We start from the raw sequence: 20364 nt of genomic DNA, 5'->3' as shown, positions 1-20364 counted from the left end.
TACTTTACCTTCTTTGGACACTGTGCTAACTAACCTCCAAACAAGCTTCAATGCCATACAACACTCCTTCCTTGGCCTCCAACTGCTCTTAAACGCTAGTAAAAACCAAATGCATGCTTTTGAACCGTTCGCTGCCCGCACCCGCCCGCCCGACTATCATCACCACCCTGGACGGTTCCGACCTAGAATATGTGGACAACTATAAATACCTAGGTGTCTGGCTAGACTGTAAACTCTCCTTCCAGACTCCTATTAAACATCTCCAATCAAAAATCAAACCTAGGGGCCTCCCGGGTGGGGCAGTGGTTAAGGGCGCTGTACTGCAGCGCCAGCTGTGCCACCAGAGATTCTGGGTTCGTGCCCAGGCTCTGTTGCGACCGGGAGGTCCGAGGGCTTGGCCGGTAGGGATATCCTTGTCTCATCGCGCACCAGCGACTCCTGTGGCGGGCCGGGCACAGTGCACGCTAACCAAGGTTGCCAGGTGCACAGTGTTTCCTCCGACACATTGGTGCGGCTGGCTTCAGGGTTGGGTGGTGTATCGGAGGACGCATGACTTTCAATCTTCGTCTCTCCCGAGCCCGTACGGGAGTTGTAGCGATGAGACAAGATAGTAGCTACTAAACAATTGGATACCATGCAATTGGGGAGAAAAAAGGGTAAAAATAAAATCTAGAATCAGCTTTCTATTTCGCTACAAAACCTCCTTCAATCACGCCGCCAAACTTACCCTAGTAAAACTGACTATCCTACCGATCCTCGACTTCGGAGATGTCATCTACAAAATAGCTTCCAACACTCTACTCAGCAAACTGGATGCAGTTTATCACAGTGCCATCCGTTTTGTTACCAAATCACCTTATACCACCCACCACTACTACCTGTATGCTCTAGTCGGCTGGCCCTCGCTACATATTCGTCGCTAGACCCACTGGCTCCAGGTCATCTATGTCTATGCTAGGTAAAGCTCCGCCTTATCTCAGTTCACTGATCACGATAACAACACCCACCCGTAGCACACATTCCAGCAGGTATATCTCACTGATCATCCCCAAAGCCAACACCTCCTTTGGTCGCCTTTCCTTCCAGTTCTCTGCTGCCAGTGACTGGAACGGATTGTTGGAGACTTATTTCCCTCACCAACTTTAACCATCAACTATCTGAGCAGCTAACCAATCGCTGCAGCTGTACATAGTCCATCTGTAAATAGCCCACCCAATTTACCTACCTCATTCCCATACTGTTTTTATTTTATTTACTTTTCTGCTCTTTTGCACACCAGTATCTCTTCTTGCACATCATCTGTTAATTTATCACTCCAGTGTTAATCTGCTAAATTGTAACTTCGCTCCTATGGCCTATTTATTGCCTTCCTCTTCATGCCTTTTGCACACACTGTATATAGACTTTCTTTTTTCTACTGTGTCATTGATTTGTTTGTTATTGGCTTTTTTATTGTTTACTCCATGTGTAACTCTGTTGTCTGTATCACACTGCTTTGCTTTATCTTGGCCAGGTCGCAGTTGCAAATGAGTACTTGTTCTCAACTAGCCTACCTGGTTAAATAAAGGCGGAATATTTTTTTTTTTATTACTGGGTTCCCACATACGTCAAAAAATACATCACAGACAAAAGACGAGTTACATACATACATTTAAAAACATGAGTATGATGTGTGAGTGGTTAGATATCCCGCTCATCGCTCACGGAGCAGTGCTTGCACATTCTGACGCTCCACTTCTCTTTCCAACCTCTCATTGAAGAGGTAATATGTCAGGCATATTGGGCCAAAATCAATGATAGCCTATTGTGTAGATAATAGAACGAACATTAAAACTTTTAAGAGATCAGATTGTTTTGTTTTTAATACTTTGCTACAATCATCTTTGTAAGTCACCTTGATTTTGCACGTGTGTCTTATCAGTTTCTTTCAACTCCATGACAGTAGCTATAGCAAGGGGCTATAGCAGCACACAAGTAGACTACAAATGCATGCTGGGCCAGGCATGTCCTGAGCTCATGAAGTAAGTACTACTGGAGTGAAATTGGAGCAGGTGAGAAGGCTGACACTCCAGCCTTTGGGAAACTCGCTCCACGTTCCAGCTCCGCTCCCCACACACAGTCTGGTGTACATCGATCAGTTACACATACATGTTAATACATGCACACACAAAGTAGGTTGACTATGGAAACTATTTGGAATTTCCAACTTTTTCTTTACAAAAACCAGAAGCGACGCAGTCAGTCGTTCCTTAACTCTTAGCCAAGAGACTGGCATGCATAGTGTTGATATTATCCCTCTGATTATAATGAAGGGCTAAGACTCGGCATGGAGTTAGCCATCATGATCAGTGTTCCAAACCCCCTGTGTGAAGTCCACTCTGTCCCTCTATCTCACCCCTCTCCCTCCCTTGCCTCCCCCAGGATGAGCTCAAGCCTGTGGAGGAGGCTGCTGGAGACCAGGCCCTGCAGCCCGCCAGGCCCCATAGTAGCAGCAGCCCGCCCCCACCCTCAGCAGCGCCTCCAGCCATGGAGGCAGAGGAGAAGCCCCCTGCCCCAGAGGAAAATGGGGAGGCTGAGCTGGAGCCCATGAGGAACGGGGCTGGGCACACCTCGGAGACAGAGAGCAGTGACAGTGGGGCCACCCCTGGGGACAAGGAGGGCTCTACAGGAGCACCCCCAGACCTCTTCCAGGAAGGTAGGTGGGCAGTTATTGGCCTCAGTTTCATTTGTGTTTTTCACTTAATTTTCACAATCAAGTCATGCAACCTTTGCACAGTATGAGATGAGCAGGGCTGTTTTCTTCCTCTCGTTATTTCCTCAGATCTGCCGGAGACCAACGGGAAGCGCCAGTACAACCGGGACTTCCTGCTGGGCTTCCAGTTCATGGCTGCCTGTACACAGAAGCCAGACGGGCTACCTCAGATCAGTGACGTAGTTCTGGACAAGGTGTGTGTGAGTGGTCTGAGCAGAGCTTCAGCCTAGTGGACAGAATGAGTTGTGAGCAAGCCCCTAAACCCCACAGTGGTTCAGTAAATATTCAGGACTATAAATTGATAGTGGAAGATGTTAGCAACGTAAGTTGCTTTTGAAAAGAGCTTTTCTTTCAAGTACAGGGATTATTTATATAGAACAAATAGTATGAGTAGCTGTATGTGATCCCTTTAGTAAGCACAAGACCAGATGTATAGGTTTTTTGCATTGTCTAATAGTCATTTATGAAATGAAAGGCTTCTGGTAAATGAATTTCCCTCATCTCCACATAGGCTACATACTGTTGGAGCCTATAATGGCTAGCCCATAGACATCCTGTTTTGATTAAAATCACATTGCCATTATGTCACACTTGGCAGTGTTGATAATTCAGCCCCAGAAAAGGAGCATTAAGGCTGGCAATGATTGATGTACAGTCCCAGGAGTCATATTTTTCTCCCTGAGAAAATGTTCGCTGGATGAGAGTACTAAGGGAAGTCCAGGACAGCTGAGAGAGCTGTAGTTGTTCTCCCCCTTCCCTTCCCCCACAATGTTCCCCTCAGTCCTCCTTCCACATCTGGTTCTGACTTCACTCACTGTGCCAGTCACAAAATGTGTTTAAACATATCTGGCCAGTCTTTCTCCCCAGTGGTAGGCCAGAGACAACTCCCAGCCCCTACCTCAGGCACTTCATGTAGATCTGAAATAGTTGATGGGTATATGCAATATGGTAGTAACCCTACCTTTCCCTCTGATGGGCTTGGTAGCGGTTTCACCATATTGATCATTATATTATTATTGTTATCATATTCATTATTGCACCTATCCGAGGTATGTGACAGTGAAACATTATTTGATTTGGATTATACAGCCACTGCTTTTCCCCTATGGCTAGGCCCACAGTGTTAGAGAATCACTGCTCCCCCTGCTGGTCTGTCAGCTCACCATCTCGCTCCCTGTGTGTCTGCAGATAAACCAAAACAAGCTGCCAACCCGGGCGGTGGAATCCAGGGTGATCTCTCGTGGCCCTGACTTCACACCTGCCTTCGCTGACTTTGGCAGGCAGATGAGTGGAGGACGCGGCGCTGCAGTGAGTCACGCACACGCTCACGTAATTACTACTCCTCCACCTGACACCAACACAACACCCCTCTTTCTCTCAAATAATGTCTCTTGTCTTTGTGTTTCTCATCTTTCTCTCTCACATGCACTCAGAGAATATTACCTTGTGCGTTTAACTTCCCCCAGAGTTTTCTGGTATGGTAACAAACAACATCACTGGGCTGGTATCATAGTGAGATAAATGAATCATGGGGAATTATTTGCAGCTCTTGTTGGTTTGCTAGAGATTAGTTATTTCCCAAAGTCGTGCTCATTCAAGGAAAGTCGTAAATTGACCATCAGCGCACAACCCAAGCCCTTATCTGAGGAGTCTTGGCAGTATTGTGTTTTGTTGGTGGTGAACTGCAGAAGTGACGAGTTGTGTGGTCTCTTCTCTGTCCTCCAGCAGATGATGAACATGGGAGGGGGTGCCCGGCGGCCCCCGCCCAGGAAGATTATCCTGAACGTGTCAGCGAACGACGAGGTGCAGCTGAAGAAGGCCGAGAACGCCTGGAAACCTGGCATGAAGAGGGCGGGGCCATCAGACGACCCTGAGGTCATTACAACACAGGTAGGATGAGCCCAACCTTTCATCAGACACAACCACACAGTCAAAAACACACACCCTATTCAACTACAAGATATGAGTTTCTTCAGCAGTCGCTCCACACAGGCAAGAAATGTTGTGACCAAGGAGTTGTCAAGAGACCAAAGATGAAATGAAGTGTGAGTGAATGAATGTTGACCTCAATAAATGATGATGTTGTTGCTGTGTCAGGAGCTCTTCCGGAAGGTGCGCAGCATCCTCAACAAACTGACGCCTCAGATGTTCAACCAGCTGATGAAGCAAGTGACGGACCTTACCATCGACACGGAGGAGCGCCTCAAGGGCGTCATCGACCTGGTCTTTGAGAAGGCCATCGACGAGCCCGGCTTCTCTGTGGCCTACGGGAACATGTGCCGCTGCCTCACCACGGTATGTTATGCTCAGTTCTTTATCGTTCAGACATGATTACTTGTGGTTCCTCTGAATGCTGCTAGCCAACATCAAAATATAATCTGTATATGCATGGGTCCTCTAAAGCCTCATACACATTCAGCAAAATGTCCCTAAATGTACATTTCTGCCCCCCTTTTCACTCTTCGACACATCTCCCATTCAATTCAAAGTGTTTCCCCCATATTTATTCCCCTCTAACCAAATTGTTACTTATCTCGGTTGCTCTCCAGCTCAAAGTGCCCATGACAGACAAACCCAACACCACAGTGAACTTCCGTAAGCTTCTGCTCAACCGCTGTCAGAAGGAGTTTGAGCGGGACAAGGTGGACGACGTGGTGTTTGAGAGGAAACAGAAGGAGCTCGACTCTGCACAGGTACCCAGATCACCTGACACACACACACACACACACACACACTACCCAGATCACCAACCGGTTTTTCACCTACTGTCCCTAGTAGGGGAATATAGAGCAGAGAACTCTATGGGATCCAGTCAGTTGCTGATGTTAGTTGAATAGTGAGTGTGGGGTTTGCTGTTAGGTCTGACAATCTACTCTCCCCATTTCCTTTCCAGTCCAGTGATCAAGAGAGACTACGGTTGGAGCTGGAGGAGGCCAAGGACAAGGCCCGCCGGCGCTCCATAGGGAATATCAGGTTCATCGGGGAGCTGTTCAAACTCAAGATGCTGACAGAGGCCATCATGCACGACTGTGTGGTCAAGCTGCTGAAGAACCATGACGAGGAATCGCTGGAGTGCCTCTGCAGGCTGCTCACCACCATTGGCAAAGACCTGGACTTTGAGAAGGCCAAGGTAAGCCATAGGGATGGGCAGGGGAGAGGAGGGGGCTTAAATGAATTCCAGCTGGTGGTATGGGGATGCCTCTGAGGGCTGCAGGGATGTGGGTGAAGAGACATGGTTGAAGACATCTCACTGTTCCCTCTTGTCTGCTGTTTTCTGGCCTGTTTTAACCTGCTGACCAAAGGAATAGCTCCTAGACATGTACAGAAGTGTTCTCCCTTTTGGGCTCTGCCAGAGTTTTAAGACTCTGTGGTCCTCACTCATACTACGCTGACTCTGCAACACACACACACACTACATATGCTAAACACACACGCATCCATATTGACGGCGCACGCAAACACACTTACACACTTCACATACGCTGCTGTTACTCTGTTTATTATATATCCTGATTGCCTAGTCACTTTTACCCTTACCCACATGTACATACTGTATTACCCTTGGTTCTCCTTGTAAATTGTCTTGTTAATGTTTTTGTGTTACTATTTATTTATTTTTAGCAAATATGTCTTACTTTTTAACTGCACTGTTGGGAATGGTCTCGTAAGTAAAGTATTACACTGTAAAGTCTAAAGATCCCAGAAATGTTCCATATGCACAAAAAGCTTATTTCTTTGTGCACACATTTGTTTACATCCCTGTTATTGAGCTTTTGCCAAGATCATCCATCCACCTGACAGGTGTGGCATATCAAGAAGCTGATTAAACAGCATGATCATTACACAGGTGCACAATAAAAGATCACTCTAACAAGTGCAGTTTTTTCACAAAACAATGCCACAGATGTCTCAAGTTTTTTTGAGGGAGCTTGCAATTGACATGCTGACTGAAGGAATGTCCACCAGAGCTGTTGCCAAATAATTTAATGTTTATTTCTCTACCATAAGCCACCTCCAACATCATTTTAGAGAATTTGGCAGTACGTCCGAACGGCCTCACAACCGCAGACCCCGTGTAACCATGCCAGCCCAGGACCGCCACATCCGGCTTCTTTACCTGCGGGATCGTCTGAGACCAGCCACCCGGACAGCTGATGAAACTGTGGGTTTGCACAACCAAATAATTTCTGCACAAACCTTCAGAAACCGTCTCAGGGAAGCTCATCTGTGTGTTCGTCGTCCTCACCAGGTTCTTGACCTGACCGCAGTTTGGCGTCGTAACCGACTTCAGTGGGCAAATGTTAACCTTCGATGGCCACTGGCACACTGGAGAAGTGTGCTCGTCACTGATGAATCCCGGTTTCAACTGTACTGGGCAGATGGCAGACAGCGTCATGTGGGCAAGCAGTTTGCTGATGTCAATGTTGTGAACGGGGTGCTGGTGGGGTTATGGTATGGGCAGGCATGAGCTACGGACAATGAACACAATTGCATTTTATCAATGGCAATTTGAATGCAACAAGATCCTGAGGCCCATTGTCTTGCCATTCATCCGCCACCATAACATGTTTCAGCATGATAAACCACAGCCACATGTTGCAAGGATCTGTACACAATTCCTGGAAGATGAAAATGCCCCAGTTCTTCCATGGCCTGCATACTCACCAGACATGTCACTTATTGAGCGTGTTTGGGATGCTCTCTGGATCAAAGTTTACAAATTGTAACTCAGTAAAATCTTTGAAATTGCATGTTGTGTTTATATTTTTGTTCAGTGTACATCAAAATTATTGTTCCAAGAAATAAAGTGCACATTGAATTGCTTAATGGAGTGGAGTGAAATTAATTGAGTGTCTGGCTGTCCACTGGAGTGAATAGTGAAGATGTTGTATTAATAAACCACTTTGCATTGACCCTTCATTTCTCTCTTTCTTGTCAGCCTCGCATGGATCAGTATTTCAATCAGATGGAGAAAATTGTCAAGGAGCGGAAGACATCGTCTCGGATACGGTTTATGCTGCAAGACGTGATAGATCTCCGATTGGTAAGTTGTGTGTGCGTCTCCCTCTGTGTTGGTGGGGCGGGAGCGGTGGGGATATGTGCGTGCGTGCGTGCGTGCATGCATGCATTCTTGAGATTTGTGGTGTGTGTTCTGTCCAGCTCAGCTGTGAGGATGTATTTTCCATTACAGTGAATCAGAATGCTCATTTTCAGTACCTCCATTTCATGCAGGCTCCCTGAGCACACCAATAATTAGATCTGAGGAAGAAAACAATCGGTGAGATTCTAATCAGTGAGATTTGAGCATAGAATTAAACATTCTGCACAGCCCTCCACACAATACTACTGTGCCATTGGGGCTATGTGACTGTTGGCCAATTATGTTGTACACAGTTCACTAATTCAAAACACCAGATTGTTTCTCTGAGGAAACTCCTTGCGTAGGTCTAACACTGCTCTTTTTCTCCAGCACAACTGGGTGTCCAGGAGAGCCGACCAGGGACCCAAGACCATCGAGCAGATCCACAAAGAGGCCAAGATCGAAGAGCAGGAGGAGCAGAGGAAGGTGCACCAGCAGCTGCTCTCCAAGGACACCAAGAGAAGGCCAGGTCAGCCAGGCCCATGGGCTAAATCCACTAAGGCTTACAGCCACACTAGAATCCCCTCCCCATAACTTGCAGGCTCAGAAATGCTACAGTGGCCCACAGTGGACAGAAGGCTCCCCCACTCTCTCCCTTCTGTCAACTCACCCCATTGTATTCTCTCAAGCCTGGGGCATGAGGTGTTGATGTTGTCACAATTTGAGTTGTCTTTTAATAAACCCATTAACATCTCATCCCCCATGTGTGTTCCCTCTGTCCTCCAGAGCAGCAGCAGAGAGAGCAGCAGAGAGAACAGCAGAGGGAGCAGCGTGTGCAGCAGAGAGAGGAGACCTGGAACACTGTGCCCATGACCAAGAACAGCAGGACCATTGATCCCACCAAGATCCCCAAGATCTCCAAGGTCAGCCCCAAAAACACCTGTAGATCTCAACTTTTGACTTCCTCTTTTGGATGGTTTACCATGGAGGTTCACTGGTGTTTAAGTCTATTCTATTTTAATTACAAAATGGCGTTGGACAATAGTAGATGTTTGGTTCCTTCAAGTCTTTACAAGTTGGATGACATAAGTCAGCCTGACATTTTAAGTTATGTTTACTCCGTTAATGAAGATTTGTATCCTCATTGGTCTGCAAGCACATGTCTTCCTGGACATGTTTGCATTCGTATTAGGTACATGGTCTTCCCAACTGCCATACAATGCCAACTAGAACATGAAACACTACTGTGCTGTACTGTAGACATTACACCGCATCAGCTATTTTCTCACTTATAGGCATCCTGTAGTTCTTCATTAATACTTCTACAATATCATGTGGCACACATCCCTGTCCTCATGATATTGTACTGGTGGTGAAATAATACATGTCCACCTGCTGGATAGTTGCGGTACAACCACACAAAGCCTTGCATACTGGTGCATGGCATCCCCTGCTGGAGGAAAGATGTTAGAAACCCAGACAGTCCTCTGTGTGTCAGTACCAATGATGTATACGGCAGCTCTCCATTCTCAGAGATTGTTAGTCATTATTGCATTGTAGGCCCAGATCACATGATATGAGTATTGGAAGGTGAACTGTTTGTCTGTCATCATCCTATCTAGCCTCAGATGGATGAGAAGATCCAACTGGGACCACGGGCCTCACTCAACTGGATGAAGGGCAGTAGTGGAGGGGCCAAAGCCAGTGACTCTGGTGAGGAGACATAACGTGTCTCTCACACACATTGGTGATCCAGTTGAATTAGCTGTAATTGTGTTCTGGTTTAAATGTAATGTCTGCTGCTTCATCTTGTCTCCCATCAGAATTATCCAGATCTGGTGGTGGTGGCGCCAGTTTAAACCGGTATTCTGCACTCCAGTCCGCCCCATCTCAACCCACCACCCCACCTGCACAAAACCCAGAGTATGACACTAGAAGAACCTTGGGCAGGTAATGATCACATTTTGAAACTTGTATAATGGATTTGGTCTCTGAACATCTTATTTTGAGGCAAAACATTTGTGTTGTGTGCGTTTCCTCCTCCCTCAGTCGAAGCAGTGCAGGGAAAGAGCGAAGCGAGAAGCCCTTGAGCTCAGCCCCGATGCGGCCTGGTTCCTTCGTTCGAGGCGTCAGTGCCAAAGAGCTGCTGGCGAGCCCGGCCCTGAGTCCCGAGGAGCCCCGCAGAGAGCTGGAGAGCATCAGGAGGCTCAGCGTCAGCGAGGACAAGACTGAGCCAGAGTGCAGCAGAGCCAGGGAACCTGGTAAGGCAACAAACCCCAGTTCTAGAGACATACAATGACTAAACACAGAGTCAGTGGACACACACACACTCTCTCTCTAGCAGGGGAACGCTCTTGTAACATTGTTGTTTCCCCCTGCAGTGAAAGCAGAGCCTGTGGTTGCCCAGTCTCCAGACAGACCTGCCCTCTCTGAGGAGGAGATGGAGAGGAAGTCCAAAGCTATCATTGACGAGTTCTTGCACATCAACGACTATAAGGTACAGTCATTTAAAGTAGAACTGACAACATTTGAACTGCTTTAAACAAAGATAATCATCATATCGGTCTAAAATATCAAATTAGCAGTATATGCTTCAAAACCAACTTTATAAGAGGTTATATTTGACTCAAAATTCCATTACATAGAGTAAGGCATTATTGGCAGAATTAAATGGATGCTTAATACAATTCACCAATAAATCGCTAGGTAGTCTATTAAATGTTGCTATCAGGTTGTAAATCGCAGCTAGTACATTTCTTTGCTGCCTCCATCCATTCAGGGGATGAACTGTTTCAGTTTCACTGACCTAATATTTTGAGAGAAAAAAGACAAAGTAAATTGATTGGGGAAACGCAACACAATCAATCTAGCTATGCAGTCCCGTTACATGGCTAAGACTACAGCTAGCTTATCTATTTATACTGAACAAAAATATAAATGCAACATGTAACGTGCTTGTTTCATGAGCTAAATTAAAAGATCCCAGAAATGGTAATGGCTGCTAACATTAGCCATCAAGCTAACGAAGTTAGTCCCAGATAAGTTTTCCAATGGAGCCATCTTTGTCTGGAGATTACATTTTGGGTGAAAAGGCAAACTCTGCTCCATCATTCATTGAATCAGATGGCTCATTCATCACAAAACCGACTGATATTGCCAACTACTTTATTTTTTCATTGTCAAGATTAGCAAACTTAGGCAGGACATGCCAGCAAAAAATGTTGACACTACACATCCAAGTATATCTGATCAAATTCTGAAAGACAAGAATTAGTGTGAGTGGAAGAGGTAAAAAAATTGTCCATCAACAATGACAAGCCACCAGGTCTAACAACTTGGATGGATAATAGCGGATAATATTGCCACTCCTATTTGCCATATCTTCAATTGAAGCCTACAAGAAAGTGTGTGCCCTCCAGCCTGGAGGGAAGCAAAAGTCATTTCGCAACCTAAGAATAGTAAAGTACTCTTTACTGGCTCAAATAGCCAACCAATCAGCCTGTTACCAACCCTCTCCAACATAATACAGATAAAATCAGGAATTTCTCAGGGCATCTGTCTAGGCCCCTTACTTTTTTCAATCTTTACTCACAACATGCCACTGGCTTTGAGTAAAGCCAGTGTGTCTATGTATATGGATGACTCAACACTATACACGTCAGCTACTACGGCGACTGAAATGACTGCAACACTTAAAAGAGCTGCAGTTAATTTCAGAATGGGTGGTAAGGAATAAGTTAGTCCTAAATATTTCAAAAACTAAAATAATTATATTTGAGAACACACATGATAACATATGCACTATATACACATGGATTTTGTGTTGTAGATATGTGGCAGTGGAGTTGGGACCTGAGGGCACACACTTAGTGTGTTGTGAAATATGTTATGAATGTATTGAAAAGTTTTTAAAATTATATAACTGCCTTAATTTTGCTGGACCTCAGGAAGTGTAGATGCTGCTTTTGCAGCAGCTAATTGGCATCCATAAAAATAAATGCACAAAAAGCTTGTTTCTCTCAAATTTGTTTGCACAAATTTGTTTACATCCCTGGTAGTGAGCATTTCTCTTTTGCCAAGATAATCCAGCCACCTGACCAGTGTGGCATATCAAGAAGCTGATTAAACAGCATAATTATTACACAGATCCACCTTGTGCTGTGGACAATAAAAGGTCAATCTAACGTGCAGTTTTGTCACACAACACAATGCCACCGATGTTTAAAGTTTTGAGGGAGCCTGAATTTCCACCAAAGCTGTTGCCAGAGAATTTAATGTTAATTTCTCTACCATAAGCTACATCCAACGTCGTTTTAGAGAACTTGGCAGTATGTCTAACCAGCCTCACAACCGCAGACCACATGTAACCATGCCAGCCCAGGATCTCCACATCCAGCTTCTTCACTGCGGGATTGTCTGAGACCAGCCACCCGGACAGCGATGAAACTGTGGGTTTGCACAAACTCTCAGAAAGAGTGTGCAAAGCTGTCATCAAGGCAAAGGGGGGCTACTTTGAAGAATCTCAAATATAAAATAGATTTTGATTTAACACTTTTTTGGTTACTACATGATTCCATATGTGATATTTCATAGTTTTGATGTCTTCAATATTATTCTACAATGTAGAAGAAAAATAATAAAGAAACCCTGGAATGAGTAATTGTGTACAAACATTTTGACTGTTACTGTATGTGCTCGCTTGTCACAAAATAATTTTCTTCTGTCATTCTTCCCATTTGATGGTGCTTAATCTGTGCCCGGTCCTCTAATAATGCTGCATACTGTATGTGCATGCTTTTGTATTTTACTCTACAGGAAGTTTGTAACACCAAGATGTGTGTTTTTATTCTCTGTAGGAGGCTGTGCAGTGTGTGAACGAGCTGGACCTGTCCTCTCAGCTCCACGTGTTTGTTCGTGTGGGGGTGGAGTCCACCCTGGAGCGCAGTCAGATCACACGGGACCACATGGGCCAGCTCCTCTTCCAGTTAGTGCAGCAGGGCACCCTGCCCAAGCCCCAGTTCTTCAAAGGGTCAGCCTGCCTACATATCCATCTGCTCTCATTCGAGCTGTCATCGAACAACTGTGCTGTATCTAAAATGGCTGTCTTCTCAGAATATCTGTGTTTCCTTCAGGTTTGCTGACACCCTTGAACTGGCGGACGACATGGCCATTGACATTCCCCATATCTGGCTGTATCTGGCCGAGCTGCTCAGCCCTGTGCTGAGAGACGGGGGCTTCTCTATGAGAGAGCTCTTTAGGTAACACTGCTACTCTACAGCACAACAATATTGTATTGTTATCTCCCTGTAAAGCTATGGGGATCAAGAGGGGGTTATTATTGCATCAACAGATCTTATCTGATCAGATCTCTCCACATGCAACCCACATTTATTCAGATCTCACAGTCTGCATGATGAGTAAAATGTACCCCATTCCGTTCCCTCTGTCAAGGATTGCTGCTTGTTGCTATCGCAGTTCTTTCATTATGGACTGTTGATGTTGGCTCTCACACCTCCATTCCCTGCTTTCTGTAAACTGTGATATGAAGGAAAACAGTTGGGCGGGATGGAACCGCTGGAGACATTTAATGCTTTTCTCTTTGTCCACAGTGAATTAAGCAAACCTTTACTTCCTGTTGGAAGAGCTGGGGTCTTATTTTCTGAAATACTGCACATACTATGCAAACAAATGGTAAGTTACATTGTGTGGGTTTTACTCCTCTAGTTCTTTTTTCCCTCTAATATTCCTGAAAGAATGTTTTACCCCTTTAGCTCTTCTGACCTGAGAGGGAATTTCACACAGCATCTTGTTAATATAGCTGTCGGATATTTTTGCATGACTTTTGTCGGGGTGCAAGTGAGTATCAAGTCAACAAACCCATTAACTATTGGATGCCAGGGTTCTGACATGTTGTCCTGTCTGTCTCCCACACAGAGCCATAGGAAAGTAGGCACCTTGTGGAGAAAGGCGGGCCTCAGCTGGAGTGACTTCCTGCCAGAGGAAGAGGACATCCAGGATTTCATCTCGCAGCAGGTTAGTGAGAGAGACTCATTGTATTACGGCATGGAGGCATCCCAACAAACGGTTTCACAGCAACCTAAACCTTCTCTCCTCTCCCCTCCTCCTGTCAGAAGCTCCAGTTCACTGTGGTGGACTGCTCTAGCCCTGAGGCAGCCCTCTCTGCGACAGAATTGTCCCCCGAGGTGCTCAACCGGCAGCTGGAGAGACTCCTGCTGGAGGACATGGCCAGTGATGAGCAGATCTTTGACTGGGTAGAGGTATGAACTGTAACATTAAAAGCCCACCACACAGCCCAGCACAGGCACGTTTGGCTTTGTCATACACATATTGGATTATAAATACATAGTATTGCATATTTCAAGTGAAGTGTCAAAGATCCAGGCACTGATGTCGTGCAGCTTTCCCATGTCTAACCGGAGCTTCTTTGTGCTCCTCTGTTGTCCGCCACATCCCAGGCAAATCTAGATGAATCTCAGATGAGCTCGTCTCCGTTCCTGAGAGCTCTGATGACTGCTGTGTGTAAGGCAGCGGTGAAAGGTAAGCTGTCATTCTTTTAGCTAGGGACAGTCCATTGTTTTGTATATATTATATAGCTAGAGCAGTTCACAATAATTTTCTCCATCTTTGTTTCTTGTGTAGATGAAAGCACTTCCTGTCGAGTGGACGTAGCCATCATACAGAGGAGATTGCCCGTATTACTCAAGTACCTTAACTCAGACACTGAGCGACAGCTTCAAGCACTTTATGCACTTCAGGGGCTGATAGTCACACTGGATCAGCCTCCTAGTAAGTAACATGCCACTTAGAAGATTCACTATATAAAGATATAAGCACGGTTCTGTCTCCTGCCCTGCACAGAACCATTTTACTTTTTTATTCTTGACAAAACTCAAATGTTTTTTTGTCACATACACCAGATCAGTGCAGTAAATTGTTTGGTTTTACAGGGTCAGACATAATAGTACGGTGCCCCTGGATCAAATTGGGGTTAAGTGCCTTTTCTCAAGGGCCCATCGACAGATTTTTCACCTTGTCGGCTCAGGTATCTGAACCAGCAACCTTTCTGTTATTGACCCTACGCTTTATATGTTAGGCTACCAGCCGCCCTGAAGACATCCTTTTATGGTTTTATTTCATGCAGCCATTGCTATTATATAAAAATGTCTTCATGAACTTACTATGAAAAGACTAATTTAAAGCTAGAATCCTTAGTTGCTACATATATTTTTTTTTTACTTATAAATGAATGATATATATACACCCATTTACCTAGTTAAATAAAAATTCATAAATAAAATAAAATGTTATTCTTGATTAATATATCTTATAATTCCCTCATGAGCTTAGTTTAATGGTCATACCACATCAGAACCCGAAATATGCTTGTTTTACTCCAATGTTTGTAAACCATGCAAATGTAACATGGTTAAATCTTTGAATTTAACCATCACATGTTGATATCATGGATGGATAGTCCTTGCATACATAGCTCTGTCTATGAATTTGAGTGGTTACATTTCTCCAGGCCCATCCCTCAGCTTTTTACCAAAACATAGATGGGGAGCCACTTATCGTTTCAATTAAGGATTCTAGATTTAAGGGATTTGGTTATTATTTGGTTATTATAGCCCTTTCCCCTCTGTCTCTCCAGACCTGCTCCGGATGTTCTTTGACTGTCTGTATGACGAGGACGTCATCTCGGAGGACGCTTTTTACAAGTGGGAGACCAGCAAGGACCCCGCGGAGCAGCTGGGCAAAGGTGTGGCTCTCAAGTCTGTAACCGCTTTCTTCACCTGGCTGAGGGAGGCCGAGGAAGAGTCGGAGGATAATTGACAAGGGAGCAGGTGACCGCTGCAAGCCTCCAGGACAAGAGGCCAGCTGTTGCTACATAGAATAACTGCATCCTCGTAGCAGAACAAACGGACAAACCTACAAAATGTGTGCGGGCAGAATGACATGTATACGGCTGGAATTTTTTCTGCGGAATGGTTCTGAGACATGCCGCCATTTTGAGTTTGAATTCTAATGGCGGAAGCACTAAATACCTGTATTATACATAGAAAATATTTTTGTTTTAAATTTTAACTTACTTTTCTTTTGTTACTTTTTAAGAAGAGACTTAAAGATACATAGGTTCCGGACTCTTTAATTTATTATTTTTTTAAGGACTGCAAATATGGACGTTTATTTAACATTTGCAGATGCTCACAATGAGAACATTGATGATGAATAGAAATAACAATATTAATTATAATAACAATAATAATTGTGAAATAAATAGCCTCCCTGGATTCCATGTTGTTTGGTTGAAAACAGGGTAAAAAGTTATTTTGGAATGTAGGGGAAGGCAGAGAGTGAATGCACAGGGACAACTGACGTCAATGGTTATCAGTGATTAATCACAGGAAGTGTTTCCTCTGATTTGGCTTGCTCTCTATGTGATATGTACGTAAACTTCCCAAGACGCAGCGGTATGCATTCAAGAAGCAATGCAAATCAGTCCACAAAAGAACATCACATGAACATAAATAAACAACAATGAACAATAGATGCATTCAAATGAAATAAGCAAAATGCAAGTTTAAAAAGCAAATGCCAGGGTTGCTGAACATGAAGCGCTTGTAATACTTCAGACCTACAGAGCAAATTAAAAGCTTGTAAATACATTAAAGACAAAAAAGGTATTTAAAAAACATAGCAAATGCAATCAATGGTGGTTATTTTGTTGAGTGGTGATGTTTGCACTACAATAGTTTTTTTTTACTTGGTTTAAACATGGCTTGCAATGCAGTCTGAAGTTGAAAGTGAATTTTGTGTCAAGTGCCATCTCTAAAATGAGACTACAGTATAGGAATTGTAAAAGATACATTACCAAAAGTATGTGAACACCTGCTCGTCGAGCATCTCATTCTAAAATCATGGGCAATAATATGGAGTTGGGCCCCCCTTTGTTGCTATAACAGCCTTCACTCTTCTAAGAGGGAAGGCTTTCCACTAGATGTTGAGACATTGCTGTGGGAACTTGCTTCCATTCTGCAACGAGCATTAGTGAGGCCAGTCACTGATGTTGGGTGATTAGACTTGGCTTGCAGTCGACGTTCCAATTAATTCCAAAGGTATTCGATGGGGTTGAGGTCAGGGCTCCGTGCAGGCCAGTCAAGTTCTTCCACACCGATGTCGACAAACCATTTTTGTATGGACCTCGCTTTGTGCACGCAGGCATTGTCATGCTGAAACAGGAAACAGCCTTCTCCAAGCTGTATGCCACAAAGTTGGAAGCACAGAATCGTCTAGAATGTCATGGTGTGCTGTAGTGTTAAGATTTCCCTTCACTGAAAATAATGGGCCTAGCCTGAACCATGAAAAACAGCCCCATTAATCCTCATCCACCAAACTCTACAGTTGGCATTTGGCAGGTAGCTTGTGTGGCCTTCCACTTTGCGGCTGAGCCATTGTTGCTCCTAGACGTTTCCACTTCACAATAACAGCATTTACAGTTGATGAGCAGCTCTATCAGGGCAGAAATTTGATGAACTAACTTGTTGGAAAGGTGGCGTCCTATTACAGTGCCACGTTGAATGTCACTAAGCTCTTCAGGAAGGGCGGTCTACTGCCAATGTTTTTCTATGGAGATTGCATGGCTGTGTACTCTTTTATACACCTGTCAGAAAATGGTGTGGCTGAAAAAGCAGAATCCACATACTTTTGTGTATAGAAGCAACTATTGGCGGACCAATGAAGTTAACTAGAACAATTAGCATCTATTATTGAGTCTTTTCTAATAAGAGTTGCCAGTTTTCTCCATTCATGCACATTGGTTGAAAAGCGAATTAGCGACAGTAACTTTTCCTCAACGGGAGATTGACCGTATCTTATTTTATAACCTGTATTAGTGTGGAAATATTGTAATGAACTAGCTGAGCACGATGTAAGATGGGGCATGATTGTGGTAGGACAAGTCATATCTTGCATAGCCTCATGACGTTTGCCAGCATTCCTATGTAATGCTCATGTGATCTCTAATTCCGGTGTAGTTATTGAACTGAAGTTACACTCCACTGTAATGGATGAGAGGAAACCTCTGCAGAGGGCATTCACATAGTCTGCAGAAATGTAAGTCTGTGTCTACCATTGCCTTTGATCACATTTCAGATTATTTCTAATTTTGACAGACAAAACCAGTAATGGTATTTCAAATCTAGATTGGAGCTGATGGAGACCATTGGGAAAATGAAATATTCAAACAGCTTTGATAACAAATACTTAATGAATAGGATTTCATTGGTACAGTGCCTTGCGAAAGTATTCGGCCCCCTTGAACTTTGCGACCTTTTGCCACATTTCAGGCTTCAAACATAAAGATATAAAACTGTATTTTTTTGTGAAGAATCAACAAGTGGGACACAATCATGAAGTGGAACGACATTTATTGGATATTTCAAACAAATCAAAAACTGAAAAATTGGGCGTGCAAAATTATTCAGCCCCTTTACTTTCAGTGCAGCAAACTCTCTCCAGAAGTTCAGTGAGGATCTCTGAATGATCCAATGTTGTCCTAAATGACTAATGATGATAAATACAATCCACCTGTGTGTAATCAAGTCTCCGTATAAATGCACCTGCACTGTGATAGTCTCAGAGGTCCGTTAAAAGCGCAGAGAGCATCATGAAGAACAAGGAACACACCAGGCAGATCCGAGATACTGTTGTGAAGAAGTTTAAAGCCGGATTTGGATACAAAAAGATTTCCCAAGCTTTAAACATCCCAAGGAGCACTGTGCAAGCGATAATATTGAAATGGAAGGAGTGTCAGACCACTGCAAATCTACCAAGACCTGGCCGTCCCTCTAAACTTTCAGCTCATACAAGGAGAAGACTGATCAGAGATGCAGCCAAGAGGCCCATGATCACTCTGGATGAACTGCAGAGATCTACAGCTGAGGTGGGAGACTCTGTCCATAGGACAACAATCAGTCGTATATTGCACAAATCTGGCTTTTATGGAAGAGTGGCAAGAAGAAAGCCATTTCTTAAAGATATCCATAAAAAGTGTCGTTTAAAGTTTGCCACAAGCCACCTGGGAGACACACCAAACATGTGGAAGAAGGTGCTCTGGTCAGATGAAACCAAAATTGAACTTTTTGGCAACAATGCAAAATGTTATGTTTGGCGTAAAAGCAACACAGCTCATCACCCTGAACACACCATCCCCACTGTCAAACATGGTGGTGGCAGCATCATGGTTTGGGCCTGCTTTTCTTCAGCTAGGACAGGGAAGATGGTTCAAATTGATGGGAAGATGGATGGAGCCAAATACAGGACCATTCTGGAAGAAAACCTGATGGAGTCTGCAAAAGACCTGAGACTGGGATGGAGATTTGTCTTCCAACAAGACAATGATCCAAAACATAAAGGAAAATCTACAATGGAATGGTTCAAAAATAAACATATCCAGGTGTTAGAATGGCCAAGTCAAAGGCCAGACCTGAATCCAATCGAGAATCTGTGGAAAGAACTGAAAAAATGCTGTTAACAAATGCTCTCCATCCAACCTCACTGAGCTCGAGCTGTTTTGCAAGGAGGAATGGGAAAAAAATTCAGTCTCTCGATCTGCAACATACCCCAAGCGACTTACAGCTGTAATCGCAGCAAAAGGTGGCGCTACAAAGTATTAACTTAAGGGGGCTGAATAATTTTGCACGCCCAATTTTTCAGTTTTTGATTTGTTAAAGTTTGAAATATCCAATAAATGTCGTTCCACTTCATGATTGTGTCCCACTTGTTGTTGATTCTTCACAAAAAAAAATACAGTTTTATATCTTTATGTTAGAAGCCTGAAATGTGGCAAAAGGTCGCAAAGTTCAAGGGGGCCGAATACTTTCGCAAGGCACTGTAGCTGCAGGTATGGGATGACCTAATCTTGGAGAGACTAGGGTTAACCCATAGAGATGGACTAGTGCCCAGAAGTCTGTTTTAGCATTGGCAGCGCCACTGAGGACTTTCACCATTTTGAAGTGGTCAACTGGGTGCTGATTTCCTATGGGTTAAGGAAGGATCACATAATTCCATCCAGGTCATAAAGTGCAATCAGCCAATGAATTCTATTTATGAGCAAACATTAGCAGTAAATCGCCAACCTTGGATTTATACCTGTTCAAACAACACATTCTAGGTGGCAGTATGCACCCTTTCAATTTGTTTACCAACTCATAGAAGTAGTAGATTAAAATTGACTACTTCAAAATGGAGAAGGCCTCAATGGCGCTGCCCGTGCTCTCAGAAGCCATAATAGGACAGATATATAATGTTGCGTCCTTTAACTATCTGAGTTAACCTTATCCAGCTACAATCAAGTAGGCCAACACTGTAGTCCACAGTGACTTCTGCAGGACAAAGGTTGGCGCCTGGTTAGCGAGAACATATATCTGAACCAAAGAGATGTATAACTAACCCAATATAGTTCATCTGCGTATTTTACAGTGAGAGCAAGCCAGCAGGTAGGCAAAGTCCA

At 44.1% G+C, this 20364-nt stretch overlaps 1 protein-coding gene across 15 annotated transcripts in view; it reads left to right on the top strand.

The window, feature by feature from the left end:
* LOC109896665 (eukaryotic translation initiation factor 4 gamma 3) overlaps positions 1-16551 on the top strand; it is a 68237-nt gene extending 51686 nt beyond the window's left edge. For 11 of the 15 annotated variants that reach the window (XM_031811097.1, XM_031811447.1, XM_031811230.1 and 8 more), the window contains 22 exons: positions 2422-2695; positions 2822-2946; positions 3941-4081; positions 4478-4642; positions 4850-5047; positions 5302-5445; positions 5646-5882; positions 7692-7796; positions 8223-8361; positions 8619-8755; positions 9455-9545; positions 9656-9782; positions 9882-10093; positions 10214-10329; positions 12689-12861; positions 12965-13090; positions 13442-13523; positions 13767-13865; positions 13964-14110; positions 14309-14390; positions 14493-14639; positions 15505-16551. In XM_031811097.1, coding sequence (XP_031666957.1) covers positions 2422-2695; positions 2822-2946; positions 3941-4081; positions 4478-4642; positions 4850-5047; positions 5302-5445; positions 5646-5882; positions 7692-7796; positions 8223-8361; positions 8619-8755; positions 9455-9545; positions 9656-9782; positions 9882-10093; positions 10214-10329; positions 12689-12861; positions 12965-13090; positions 13442-13523; positions 13767-13865; positions 13964-14110; positions 14309-14390; positions 14493-14639; positions 15505-15686 — 3249 coding nt within the window. In that variant the 3' untranslated portion in view covers positions 15687-16551. The remainder of the gene's footprint in view (positions 1-2421; positions 2696-2821; positions 2947-3940; positions 4082-4477; positions 4643-4849; positions 5048-5301; positions 5446-5645; positions 5883-7691; positions 7797-8222; positions 8362-8618; positions 8756-9454; positions 9546-9655; positions 9783-9881; positions 10094-10213; positions 10330-12688; positions 12862-12964; positions 13091-13441; positions 13524-13766; positions 13866-13963; positions 14111-14308; positions 14391-14492; positions 14640-15504) is intronic. The other 4 variants (XM_031811588.1, XM_031811041.1, XM_031810977.1 and 1 more) reach the window with 3 other exon arrangements.
* The last annotated feature ends 3813 nt before the right edge of the window (positions 16552-20364 follow it).

This window comes from Oncorhynchus kisutch, linkage group LG1 (genome assembly GCF_002021735.2).
Source record: "Oncorhynchus kisutch isolate 150728-3 linkage group LG1, Okis_V2, whole genome shotgun sequence".
NCBI classification, from domain to species: domain Eukaryota; kingdom Metazoa; phylum Chordata; class Actinopteri; order Salmoniformes; family Salmonidae; genus Oncorhynchus; species Oncorhynchus kisutch.
The sequence above is the reverse complement of the archived record's forward strand: the minus strand, read 5'-3'. Positions and strand labels throughout refer to the sequence as shown.